The sequence below is a fragment of the Carcharodon carcharias genome, chromosome 2, assembly GCF_017639515.1.
Source record: "Carcharodon carcharias isolate sCarCar2 chromosome 2, sCarCar2.pri, whole genome shotgun sequence".
Classification (NCBI taxonomy): Eukaryota; Metazoa; Chordata; class Chondrichthyes; order Lamniformes; family Lamnidae; genus Carcharodon; species Carcharodon carcharias.
The window spans coordinates 56,346,064-56,360,220 of NC_054468.1; the positions used below are offsets into that span (position 1 = coordinate 56,346,064).

The window sequence follows — 14,157 nt, forward strand, 5'->3', positions numbered from 1 at the left end:
AATCAATTTTTCCATTTTCTTGCACTGCTGGGTTATCTCATCAGGCTTTTTGCATTTCATCTGCAACCGAATAGCAAGTCAGATGTATAACTGATCATTAATGACCAGTTTAAACTTCAACATTTTGCTCCTAACGGATGGAAAACAACAGTACCAGTTTTCAGCCAAAGACAACACTTTATAATGGAGATCCAAGCTTCAGCTGATGAATGAAGATATTGGAAAAATGGTGAGTTCCCTATCTCCCATTTTCTTCTGCTCTCCCTTGTAGGACATGAACACTTCTTGTCTATAGTTGCACAAGTGCCATGTCTCAGTCAAGTGTCTGTTTTTCATTTGAGAATCTGGGAAAACAGTATCAGCAGGATATTGGACCATGTGGGGTATTATCACCAAGCCTGGTTGTGTTCTCACTCGCTGCCCTCAGGCACTCTTTCAGCAGAAGCCACCAGGGGGCAATTGCATGGAGGAAATCTGCAGAACTTTTACCCACCCAAGCACTTGGGTTTAGCTTTCTCAGCTAGATATGGAATAGAATTTAGGCGTTTCCAAGTTTGTACGGGTCAGAACTACACCAGATGATGCATTTATCTACTGAGCCATTTGAAACTTAAAGAGAATAGAAATTACAGATAAAAATAAACTTGTGTAAAATAAAGAGTAAGCGGAAGAAAGACCAAGGAAAGAAAAAACAATTTTTAATAACTCTTTAATTTTTTTACTCAGCATTTTCTAGCTATATATGTTATTACAATAGTATGACAATTGTAAAGGTACTAATGATATCCCAATAGCCCAATATCAGGTAATTTTCAGCTTTACACAGTTTGAGCTGAAATTTTTTTAAAAAAAAGATTGTCAGTGCCTGGGGAAGATACAGAGTTTCTGGGGGCCAGTGTTACATGCTGCTATTCAACCAAAATGCAAACAAGCACCAAAACACAAGTTTATATCCTAACTTTGGTTGTTGAGCTCTCATCCATTCTTAAGGATTTTTCTTTTGCTCTGAGCTAGGCTACTACATAAGAGATAACTGCCAGAAAAGAGAAAAAGGAATTCGCTTCGTAGCAGATTACAGGCTAGCATCTACTACAACCATGAAGTCTACATCCAACCCTCTTGACTGAAATATAATTATAATATGTATATGAGGGAAAACATGTGAAAACTATATACAACAATGTTTGTCTCTCCTTGAACTTGCACTGTTTGTCCTAAGTAAAGTTATTGAGGAGAGTCATTTCAAATTCACAGTATTTATAGAAGGGAACTCTATTTGTAAGAACTGCTTTGTTAACAATAACTTAGCTAGTACTTTATCACAATCTCAGGATGCCCCAAAGTACCTTCTAACCACTCCATTATGTTTGAATTGCACTCACTGCCACTTATAGACAAAGCTGGTGGCCAATTTGCACAGAGAAAAAAAATCTACCAACAATAAATGAACGGATGAATGACTAGGTTTGCTTGGACATTTTCCCCTTTAAGTACATAATACTATCACATTTCAGAACTGCGGTCTTCTGCAAATAGCGCTGTCAGCTGCTTTGCACCCACCTGAGCAGCAGACCTTAGTTTATCTGATCTGGACATTTCACTCCTAAAGTATCAGCCTAGATTATGTGCTTAAATCTTTAGTGAGTCTGAATGAGAGGTCATCAAATAAACTGAGTTAATACTGGCTGAGAATTTCCTTGGAGCTGCTTCAGCACCACTGTGGTAATTCGGAAATTCAGCTGGACCCTGGTCTGATGCATTCATGGGGTGTTCACTGCACATCTGGTAAATTTGCAATGGAGGATCAGGAGCAGCTCCAAGGAAATTCCTGATTCATATCTTTGAGATGTGCCAGGTTTCTTTTATTTTCCCAGGACCAAAACTCATGAATGTAATCAAAATATTGCAATTAGAGTTAAAAGTAACAAAAATGCAAACGAGGAATACTTAGAGTAAGAATAAGTGCTACAAAAATAGGAATATTTAGTAGACACAAAGCTGGAAATATCTGTAAAACTAAGTGGAACTTTCAGCTAATGATAAATTTCTACAACGAAATTGAATAAGATCAGCCGGTAAAATGCATAAAACCTTAATACAACTTATGCCTCCCTAATATTGCATTTTTTTCTGAAAGGTTTATCTCAACAATCTCCAATTATTTTAACATAATTTTACACCTGTAACATTGGATACTGTGCATGCCATTTCACATCTCAGCTTTTGTTAACCAAGGATTTCTTCAAATTGCTTCAAACCCATTTTGAGAGGAATCTATTCACATTTGATGAATGGAATCAAAAAACGAACTAGTCTATATTGTACAAAATAACAGTTGAGTGCTAGATATGTAAAAGGAATCATGTGCTGGGTTGGGGGTCTACCAAATTAATTCATAGACAGAGCCAAAACAAACGTATTACATCTGTAGTTTACTGCATAAAAATCATTGTCTATGTTATTCCACATAATGACATGTTACTCTGGCTTAGCTAAATCTGTGAGAAAGTAGTTTTCACATGATTCAACAACTCCACAAAGGGCTGAGGAAAAACTTTTTTGTGACTAAAATATACCTAAACCAAGTGTGAAATAAATACTGGCTGCACTTTCTGCTCTTTTCCCGTTTCCTATTTTTTGCTTCTACAATTATTTCCCCTTTGTCTCCATCTCCTGAGGTTTGCCTATTCTTGATGCATAAATTCAGAGAGTGAGCTCCATTGATTTTTACAATTATGGGGCCAGCATAACTGGAGTTGAACCTGATGCCGTCCTCACCCAAGCCCCACAGACATGTTCCACCACAGGAAGAAGTGTGAACAAGTTACTCATTTCCTGACTGTATCCCAGAGATGGTACGGGCACTTGAAGTGATCTCGTTATCGCCCCGGAGATAACATGGGATCTTTCTATTCTATTCTATCTGTTCTTTACCAGCTAAGATGGCACCATTGTTACTGAGCCTTGGGAAATGGGAATGAAGTTTTTGTTCCTCAATGGGTTATAGAAGCCATCTTGACTGTGCACTAATGAGCAAATTCAAAAGCTTCAAGCATTAAAGCACACCCCCTCACATGGTTACAAAATGCAAGCAATTTAATAATATGCTTATTTTGAGTCACATGTTGACCCTCATAAGCGCAGTTTAGGTTTCAAAAACCTATATGTAATGTGCTAACGCAATTTAAAGTAAGACATTTGCTATTTTAAAATAATTTTCTTTTTGTTTAAAGTGTTGAAACCAGAGCAGAAACCAATGAGATTTTTGATAAGTATATCATTTACAGTAAGATAGTTCTGTACATGAAATGAATCTTAATTTTTCTAGAATTCTGAGTTCAGAAATCACAAAATAGTTAAGCCATTTTAAAGTCATGCGCTGTAACCAATGCGTTGCCATTTACTTAATCATTGCTAAATTTTCCAGATTTTAATTTTTCCAAATATTTTTAACATAATTCTTTGACAGTTCATATGGTGATGCTGATTTGACAGACCCTATGTTGCTGATCTTTATTATTAAAATTTTGTTTGTCTGATGTCTTATTACTTTGATAATTATACAGGATACAGTTCTCCCACACTTGTTCATACTACATTTCTCCTTAAGATTTAGATGCTCTACATTGAAATACATCTGCAAAATCTATGTAGTGATTTATCTTGACAGTTATTGCTGCCAGTCTATCCATTCGTCCAATTTATCTCAAATTTATTCATAGGTATGTTGTTGCCTCTCTGCTTTCTCTTTCTTTTGCCTGAGCCACTGCAACATTGATACATTGTAACCACTCCTCTGCATTCTTCTCATCCTTTGCTTTGAAGACATAGGTCTTGTTGTCTGTGAAGATTTCAAAGGCTCGAGGAAGACTACGGTCTCTCCGTTTTTTAGCAATGACCTTTACACTTTGTACCTTGCTCAGTTCAATTGGACAATCATCTGGATCATCTTTCTGAAAGGTGAAGACATAAGGCATATAAAGTGACACACAGGATCTGGAAATTTCCACAGTTTGTTTCATTAAAATCCACATAGAGGTGAGAATGACTGCCCTTGACAACAAGGCAACATTTGACTGATTGTGGCATTAAGGAGCCCTCAGAAAATTGAAGTCAGTCAGAATCGGGGGAAAACTCTCCACTGGTTGGAGTCACACCTAGCATAAAGGAAAGTGATTGTGGTTGATGAAGGCCAATCATCTCAGTCTCAGGACATCACTGCAGGAGTTCCTCAGGGTACTGCCCTAGGCTCAACCATTTTCAGCTGCTTCATCAATGACCTTCCATCCATCATTAGGTCAGAAGTGGGGATGTTCGTGGACGTTGGCACAATGTTCAGCGCCATTTGCGACTCCTCAGATACTGAAGCAGTCCATGTCTATATGCAACAAGACAGCTTTCAAGTTTAGGCTGATACGTGACAAATAACATTCGTGCCACACAAGTGCCAGGCAATGACCATCTCCAGCAAGAGAGAATCTAATGACCTCCCTTTGATGTTGAATGGCATTACCATCACTGAATCTCCCAACATTAAGATCTGGGGGGTTCTCACTGACCAGAAACTGAGCTGGACGGGTCATATAAATACTGTGGCTACCAGGGCATTTTAGAGTTCTAAGGCAAGTAACAAATTCCTGACTCCTCAAAGCCTGTCCACCATTTGCAAGGCTCAAGTCAGGAGTGTGATGGAACACCCTCCATTTGCCTGGATGAGTGCAGCTCCAACAAGAATCCCAAAGCTCAACACCATCAAGGACAAACCAATCCACTTGATTGGCATGCCATCCACCACCTTAAATATTCACTCACTCCACCAGCACATTGTGTTAAATGTGGGCACCATCTACAAGATGCATTGCAACAATTCGTCAAGGCTCCAGCAACAGCACCTACCAGACCCATGACCTCCGCCACCTAGAAAGACAAAGGCAGAGGACACATGGAAACACCACCACCAGCAAGTTCCCTCCAAGCCACACATTATCCTGACTTGGAACTATATTGCTGTTCCTTCACTGTCGCTAGGTCAAAAACCTGGAGCCCCCTTCCTAACAGCACTGTGGGTGCAATACACCATAAGGATTGCAGCGGTTCAAGAAGATGGCTCACCACCACCTTCTCAAGGGAAATTAGGGAAAGGCAGCAAATTCTAGCCCTGCCAACAACACCCACATCCCATGAAAGAAAAAATAAAAAGAGCAATTGTTTCCATTTCAAATAATCCCAGTGCTTCATCTTATATGTTTTAACATTCAACATTTCATTGTTCAAACCATATTATTTTTCTTGCCATTATTTTGAGGAATGCAAATTTGTTTAGTGAAATTTCCCACATTGATTGCATCCATAATATGCAAATTTAATTCCACTTAAATTGAATAGGAAGTTATTGAATCTTACGGGTGAAATAAGAGATTAGGCAAGACATATTTGTTGTTTCATCTCTTCCTAATTAACTCTGCCATCAGTGCATCATGCTTCATGTTTTGGATTAATGTTATAAGCATTCTCCTTTCTTTTTCTGGGAAACTCTGTCACTAGAAGGGTTCAAAATCGATAAGGAGGAAGTGTTGAATAGACTGTTGGTACTTAAAGTTGACAAGGTACCAGGACCGGATGAGATGCATCCAAGGATACTGAAGGAAGTGAGAGTAGAAATTGCAAGGGCACTGGCCATAATCTTTCAGTCTTCCCTAGACGCAGGAGGGTCAGAGGACTGGTGAACTGCAAACATTACACCCTTGTTCAAAAAAGGTCGTAAGGATAAGCCCAGCAATTACAGACCAGTCAGTTTAACTTCAGTGGTGGGCAAGACTCTAGAAACAATTATTCGGGATAGAATTAATAGTCACATGGGAAAATGTGGGTTGATATGGAGGAGCCAGCATGGATTTCTAAAGGGGAAATCGTGTTTAACTAACTTGCTGGAGTTTTTTTGAAGAGGTTACAGAAAAGGTCGATCTGGGTAATGCTGTTGATGTGGTGTACATGGACTTTCAAAAGGCATTTGACACAGTGCCACACAACAGACTTGCGAGAAAAGTTATTGCTCATGGAATAAAAGGGACAGTAGCAACATGGACACAAAATTGGCTGAAAAATAGGAAACGGAGAGTAATGGTCAATGAATATTTTTCGGGCTGGAGGAAGGTTTGCAGTGGGGTTCCCCAGGGGTTGGTATTGGAAACCTTGCTTTTCCTGGGGCAGAATCTTTGGCTCCGCAAGCAGGGGCGGGGCCTGCTCACCGAGGTGTAAAGAGACGCAGGGTGATGTCGGGGGTGCATCCCGACGTCACCACGCGTCACATAGATTGTCAGTTCAGTGGGCGTGCAGCTGAGTTGACTGCGCGCTCGCCGAACGGTCAAAGCCTATTAAGGCCTGTTAATAAACAATTAAGGCAATCAGCTGAGCTGCCCATCCAACCTTAAGGTTGGTGGGCAGTGAAGAGCCCAGGCGGCCTTCGCATTTGTCATGGAACCTCATCCATGGATGGGATGAGATTTCATGAATGATTTAAAATTTTCAGAAAAATTTTTATTAAAATTAATGCACATGTCACAGCTCATGAGACAGCTTCACATGAGGGGACATGTAATTAAATTATTTTCAACGCTTTACTAAACTGTTTAAACTTACACTAACCTCCCTGAGGTACCTCTGTGGCACGTGCGCGAAAGAGCATGCTTCCCACTCAGGCAACCACCCCCCCAACCCACCCCCTCACCTGCACAGGGAATGCAAAGCACTTCCAAGTGCACGTCACGCTAGTTGGGCCTTATTTGGCCCGCCCACAAAAAATGGCGGCGCCCAACCGATTGGCATAACCCCCCCCCCCCCCACCGACAGGGAGAAAATTCTCCCCCTGATATATATCATTAGTATATACTAATGATCTAGATCTTAGTGTGCAGGAGACAATTTCAATTTTTGAGGATGATACAAAGCTTGGGAGTGTTGTGAACTGCAAGGAGGACGGTGTGGGACTTCAAGAGGACATACACAAGTTGGTGGATTGGGCAGATAGGTGGCAGATGAAGTTCAATGCAGAGAAGTGTGAGCATTTTGGTAGGAAGAATATGGGCAGACAATATAAAATAAGGGGTGAAATTTTGAAGCGGGTGCTGGAGCAGAAAGAATTGGTTGTATATGTGCATAGATCATTGAAGGCAGCAGGACAAGTAGAGAGAGCAGTTAATAAAACATATAGTATCTGGGCTTTATTAATATGGGCACGAGCACAAGAGCGGGGAGGTTATGCTGAGTTTATATAAGACACTCATTAGAATTCAGTTGGAATATTGTGCACAATTCTGGATGCCACATTATAGGAAGGATGTGAACACATTGGAGAGAGAGCAAAAGAGGTTTACAAGAATGGTTCCAGGGATGAGAAACTTCAACTATGAGGATAGATTGGAGAGGTTGGGACTGTTCTCCTTGGAGAGAAGAAGGCTGAAAGGAGATTTGATAGAGATGTTCAAAATCATGAGGGGGCTGGACAGAGTAGATAGGGAGAAGCTGCTCCCACTTGTAAAGGGTCAAGAACGAGAGGGCACAGATTTAAAGTAATTTGCAAAAGAAGCAAGTGTGACCTGAAATGATAACTTGGTTTCTCACTGCATAGATTCTGCCTGGTCTGCTGAGCATTCCCAGCATTTTCTGTTGTTATTTCAGATTTTCAGCATCCACAGTATTTTGCCTTTGTTTTAAAGATGGCTACACTTTTGCTAGCAAATACTATTGCATGAACTAAATTGATATTCAGAGTTTCATTAGCAATGAACTAAATACAAATCAATGAAGAACTGACTATGGTACTTAGTTCCATTGATTTAATCTAATGAACCTTAAACATATACCTACTGATTTTCCTTTACGAAATAGAAGCTGATTCCCAGCCAGTGTAAAATAACGGGTCTTCCATCTCTTTATAAACTTCCATTTCACTTGTTTTTCTTTGAGCTTGCCTTCGATGAGTGGTTGACCATCCTGATTTACAACTGTTAAAAGAATATTAAACTTGAATGACCAATTACCAAGGTACTATAAAACAAAAATTGTTAGAATGCTAATATTGGTCCGTATTTTGTAGTCAGCGGAGAATGTACAACACCAGCTGTTCATTACACTTGTACATGTCCACAGACCACAGGGATTCTGGGACCTGTGCAAACAGGGAAAGCCATGATACACATCCTTAGCCTGATTGAAGAATCCTTACTGAGATGTATAGGGGTGAATTTTAACAGCCAATTACAGGTGGCTTGTTAGGCCAAGTGTTAACATTTGAAAATTATGAAACCCGCCTTCTAGCCTCGTACTTTTGGACTACCGAGGTGGGACAAGGGAGAGCAGGTGGATTAGCAATTTTCACATTTCAATGAGACACATAGGGCAGAATTTTCCCAAATTTGCACTAAGTCCGGTAGCGGGTGGGCAAGGCAATGTTTTACCCGCCAGCCGCGATGGTGGGTTTTCACACTGTATTGTTTTGAACTCGTCTCATTATTTATGCACTCCCAGGCAAAACACCGTTTCCATGGCGGGCAGGCTTTCATTCGCCCACCATCACCTCACTGCTGCATCATGCTGGGCACTATGTATGAAGTCCAGCTGCAAGCACACATTGCAGTGCTTCCAGCTCACCACTGCTGCAAGGAAGACACGGCACTGAAATTTCAGAAGACTGCAGGCCCCCAGGCTCAGGGACGCTTCTCTCGAGGCCTGCCGAGATGTCCTCTATCGCTGTCATCTGGCCTGGCAGGCATCCTGCTTACACTTTCCCCATCTCTATCCACGCAGGGCAAGTTGTCACGCAACAAGAGGGAGAGGTCACAGACCGGTGGTGGAATGCCCGAAATGAAGATCCTCACAGACTTTGAAAACAGAGTCATCCAGCTGGCCAGTGAGGATCTGGACCAATCCTGTGCTGATGGTGAGGTCGGCTCTGCTCTACCAAGTGATATTCTGGCAGTGCAACATCCATCAGACAACCATGCAGTACATGATGTGTCCTGTTGCACTGGACAAAGCATCAGATGCTTCTAAAGTTTCATGGCTTCACCTCTATGATATAACTCTGACCACAGAATACAAGCGAGCTGCTCTTGGCCAGACAGGAGTCAGACATTCTCAGAGGCTGTGTGAAGATCTATGTATTGTCCTCAATGCATGTTGTCATCATCCTCCTGAAATCAAGTGACTATTAGGGCCTCCACCGCATCTCCATGACAGGAGCATTCTCACAGAGGGTAATCGCGCTGCCACAAGCCAGATTGGAGTCAAACATTCACAAATACAATGTGAGGAACTATGTGGTCACCTCACTGCATGTTATCATCATCCTCCACAAATCTAGCAGCTATGAGGGCCTCCCGGGCATGTCTGCCTTGTCTAGCCAGTGCAAGGGCCACATCCCCATCATCGTCACCTCTGAGGACCTCCTCAGCCTCATCCTAATTGGCATCCTCATTGGAGGAGATGTGCAGCTCCTCCATCTCCTCCTCAGCCAGCTTGTCTCCCCGTTGGAACACCAGGTGGTAAAGGGCGCAGCAGGCGACGACGATGCATGACACCCTCTGTGGACTGTATTGCAGGGCTCCACCACACTGGTCCAGGCACCGTAACCTCATCTTCAGCAACCCGATGGTCTGCTCCACCAAGTTGCGAGCTGCAGCATGAGCCTCATTATACTATCGCTCTGCTGCAGTCTGAGGCTGCTGCACGGGTATCATCAGCCACGGCCTCTGCGGGTAGCCCTTGTCCCCGAGGAGTCATCCCGGCAGCCTCTGTGGACCATGGAAGACATCAGGGATCTCTGACTGACTAAGGATGAAGGTGTCATGCACAGTCCCTGGAAACTGTGCGCAGACCTGCAGGATGCATTTCTGGTGATCGCACACCAGCTGCACATTCAGCGAATGGAAGCCCTTGCAGTTGATGTAGTTTACTGTGTGTTGGGATGGAGATCTGAGCACCACATGAGTGCAGTCGATCGCACACTGCTCCTGTGGGGAACTCAAGATCTGGGCGAATCCAATTGCTTTGCATTCTGGCTGTCCTGGTCCTGGGCGAAATGTGCAAAGTTGTATGCTCTCGCAAAGATAGCATCCACCACATCCAGGATCCATTAAAATGGATGCATTTGTGGGTGGAAGCTTGTGAGATACCACTGAGGTCACCTGTGGAGCCCTGAAAGGAGCCACTGGCATAGAAATTGAGCACTGCAGTCACTTTCACAGCCACTGGCAGTGGATGACCTCCATGTCCCCTTGACGTCAAATCCTACAATAAATGGCAGATGTGAGCGACAAGTTCCTTAGACATGTGCAGTTTTCCCACAACACTGGGTTCACGGTCATCTTCAGGCATGAAAGGTGGCATCTATAGACCCTGGGTGTCGCTAGGCATGGCCTGCGATGGCTCTTGGGCAGCGTGAGTGGGAGCCCCAGCTGCCCCTTCTTCCTGAAGTTGCTGATCCTGCCTCTGCGCAGCCAGGAGCCTCAGTCGCTCTCTTCTCCGTCTTCTTGGCGCTCTGTAGGCCATCTGACATACAGCTAGTTCACCAGGCTCCATGATCCTGATGTACTCCTCCTGCAAGATGAAAGAGAGACATGCGGTTAGCTAAGAACCTGTTCTGGTTAAGTGTGATGGCCTCTTAACACTTTCCAGAGAGTGCTGGCCACCACTTGGATGGCCAGAGATTAGTGCGCTGCAAGGCTGCCCTGTTAGCTTGAACAAAGGGGAAGGCTGGTCCAAACCGGAATGCTGATATTGCAAGAGGCTCTGAGCGCCTCCAGCAGTCACTGTTGCATGGCCAGCTTTAGCAAGGAGATTGTACAACATGTGCAGTCCAACAGTTCTGCTGTCCACTAAAGTGCTCATGAGCTTGCATTCTGTGCCACGGTTGGGGGTCAGAGGTGCGGGGGTGGGGTAGCTCTGCAGAACTTGGTGGCGCTTTGATACCTCTGCATTGCTTCAGTGGGCAGTTAAGCTAGGAGCCCGACCCCCATCATATCAATGTGGCTGCGCCTGAACTGTCTCAGTTGCAGAGGAATGGTCATTTTCTGCAGCTTTCCTGAACGCATGGCCGCTTCCCTCACCCACCCTACACCCCCCACCCTGAATGCTTCTGTGCTATATTCAACAGCAGGGCTGCCATTTCCCCCCCCCACCCCCCACCCCCTGCCACCAGCCCCCTCAGATGCAGGCCTGCCCTTAACCACCACCCCCCCCACCACCTCTGGCCTCAACGGCAGGGCTGCACTTGGGGGGGGTGGAGGGCTCCCCATTCCCCTCACAAGTCACCTCCGAGGCAGGGCGACACTTAACCCCGGCTCCCCAGCGCCCCAGAAACCCGCAAAGCAACAGGTGACCCTGGCGACCTCTGCAGAACGTTGCTGTGCACTCACTTCCAGTTCACCCAAAGTGCAGGCCGCCAAGTGCACGTCCCCTCTGTGCTGTTGTGAAACACATTGGTGTGCTTTCCTGCCAATGTGGATGGACGATCCTGCGGGGGATGCAAGCGCCTGGTGGGATGGCCTGAAAATGATATGCTGGTGTATTACAACGAGGTTCCCGACGACCGATGAGGCCTGCCGTTGGCGGGCTGAGCGGATAATCACAGCCTGTCTTCCTGACGTCATGAAACCAATCGCTCCATATTGTTTTCTCCCGTCACCTACCAAGCCCACCATTAGCAGGCATGGGAAATTCCACCACTGCCTCTGATTTAACCTGTTTTGCAGATTTAACTGTGGTCAGGTTTGCAAACCACGGAAAGTACAGCACCTGAAAGGAAGAAAGGACACCTTCAAGGAGACAGCATATACACTGCTTGTCAGCCAGGAGCAAAAGTGCTTTCCTCCCAGTAACCCATGCTCACCCTCCTACTGCATGCAAATCCCCAACTGGACTTCTGGATTTCCAGTCCACAACTTCACCTGGAGCTACCCCCACCATATAATTCATCTCCATTAATATCCAGACCACAGGACAGGAAACATTAATTAGAATAGTTAATTCAATGTCAAATCATGTACAAGAAGCAAAATAAAGAGAGGGAAAGAATGTTGGGATTAAGAGAGAGAGAAGGAGATAAAAGAGAAGGAAAGCATCAAAATATTTTTTATTTAAAGTGTTAATATTTTTAAAATCTTCAACAATAATTCTAACCTGAAAGAATGGAAGTCCACACTTGTAAAAGGTGATTTTTAGTGCCAGTGATGTTGTTTGGCCAGACTGCAGGGAGGATGAGTGAACTGACCACAGCACTGTGGCACAAAGCACTATTCAAGTGGGGGGAGTAAAAAGAAATATAGTAATAACAAGGGATAGCATAGTTAGAGGAATAGATACTGTTCTCTGCAGCAAAGACAAAGAGTCCTGAAGGCTGTGTTGCCTACCTGGTGCCAAGGTAAAGGACATCTCTTCTGGGCTGGAAAGGAACTGGGAGGGGAAGGATCCAGTTGTCGTGATCCACATAGGTACCAATGACATAGGTAGGGCTAGGAGAGAGGTTCTCCTGTGGGATTACGAGCAGCTCGGGGCTAAATTAAAAAGCAGAAATACAAAGGTAATAATCTCCAGATTACTACCTGAGCCACATGTAAATCAGCATAGGGTAAATAATTAGATTAGAGAGGCTCAACGATTGGTGTGGGAGAAATGGGATCCCATTCATGCAGCACTGGCACCAGTACTGGGGAAGGAGAGAACTGTTCCACTGGGACAGGCTTCATTTGAGTCATGCTGGGACCAGAGTCCTGGCGAATTGTGTAACTAGGGTTGTAGATAGGACTGTAAACTAATTAGTGTGGGGAGGATTCAACTGAAAGGAAGGTTAAAAAATCAAAAAGAAACGAGAGAGCAGAGGTGCAGGGTAGCGAGGAGGTGAACAATAATCAAAGTGTGACAAGAAGGGGCAGAAAATATAAACAGAATAGGGCAGCAGAAATTAGAACCAGAATGAGTATTAATGGTAAAAAGTCAAAGCTTAAGGCTCTTTATCTTAATGCATGCAGCATTTGTAACAAGATAGATTAGTTGACGGCACAAATAGAAATAAATAAATATGACTTGATAGCTATTACAGGGATGTGATTGCAGGGCGACCAAGACTGGAAACTCAATATTCAAGGGTATTTGACATTCTGGAAAAATAGGCAAAAAGGAAAAAGAGGTGGGGTAGCTTTGTTAATAAAGGAAGGTAGCAGTGTGATATAGGTGCAATAGATTGTGATGTGGAATTAGTTTAGGTGAAAATAAGAAGGGGAAGAAGTCACAGGAGGGAGTCATCTATAGGCCTCCGAAGAGTTGCCTCACTGTAGGACAAAGTATTAATCAGAAAATAATGGAGGCGTGTAAGAAGGGTGCTACAATTGTCATAGGTAATTTTAATTTGCATATTGACTGGACAAATCAGAATGGCAGATACTGGGGTAAAATGAAAGACGAGTTTGTAGAATGTTTCAGGGATTGTTTCATAGAGCAATGCACTGCAGAACCTACATAGGAACAGGCTATTTTAGATCTAGTAAAGTGTAATGAGATGGTATTAATAAGAGATATCATAGTTGAGGATCCTCTCGGAGGTAGTAATCAGAACATGGTAGAATTTCAAATTCAGTTTGAGGGCGAGCAACTCTGGCCTCAAACCAGTTGTCTCAACATAAATAAGGGCAATTACAGAGGTATGAAGAAAGTTATCTAAAGCGGGTTGGGAAAATAGATTAAGGGGGAGGTCAGTGGATGAGCAGTGGCAGATATTTAAGTAGGTACTTCATAACACTCAGCAAAATTTTATCCCAGTCAAGAAGGACACCATGAGAAGGAAGAATCACCCGTGGTTAACAAAAGTGGTCAAGGAGAGTATCCAATCAAAAACTAAGTACAAAGCGGTGAAAACTAATGGTAGGCCAGAGGATTGGAAATTTTTTTTGGAGCCATCAGCAAGTGACTAAAAAGCTAATAAAGAGGAAAAAAGTTGATTATGAAAGTAAATTGGCAAGAAATATAAAAACAAACAACAAGAGCTTCTATGGTAAATAAGAGAGTGGCTAAAGTGAGCATTTGACCCTTGGAGGATGCATCGGTCTTCACGGTGCAGGACACTATAAACATACCAAAGATATCAGATAAGCAAGGATCTAATGG

General features: G+C 43.5%; 1 protein-coding gene across 1 annotated transcript in view; it reads right to left on the reverse strand.

Annotated features, from left to right (window-relative positions):
- Positions 1 to 692: 692 nt before the first annotated feature.
- Positions 693 to 14,157, reverse strand: part of veph1 (ventricular zone expressed PH domain-containing 1) — a 244,254-nt gene continuing 230,789 nt past the window's right edge. Inside the window, exons 12-13 of the mRNA XM_041178084.1 lie at positions 7,867 to 8,003; positions 693 to 3,953 (exon numbers count right to left, since the gene is read on the reverse strand). Of these exons, the coding sequence (XP_041034018.1) occupies positions 3,717 to 3,953; positions 7,867 to 8,003 (374 nt within the window). The 3' untranslated portion in view covers positions 693 to 3,716. The remainder of the gene's footprint in view (positions 3,954 to 7,866; positions 8,004 to 14,157) is intronic.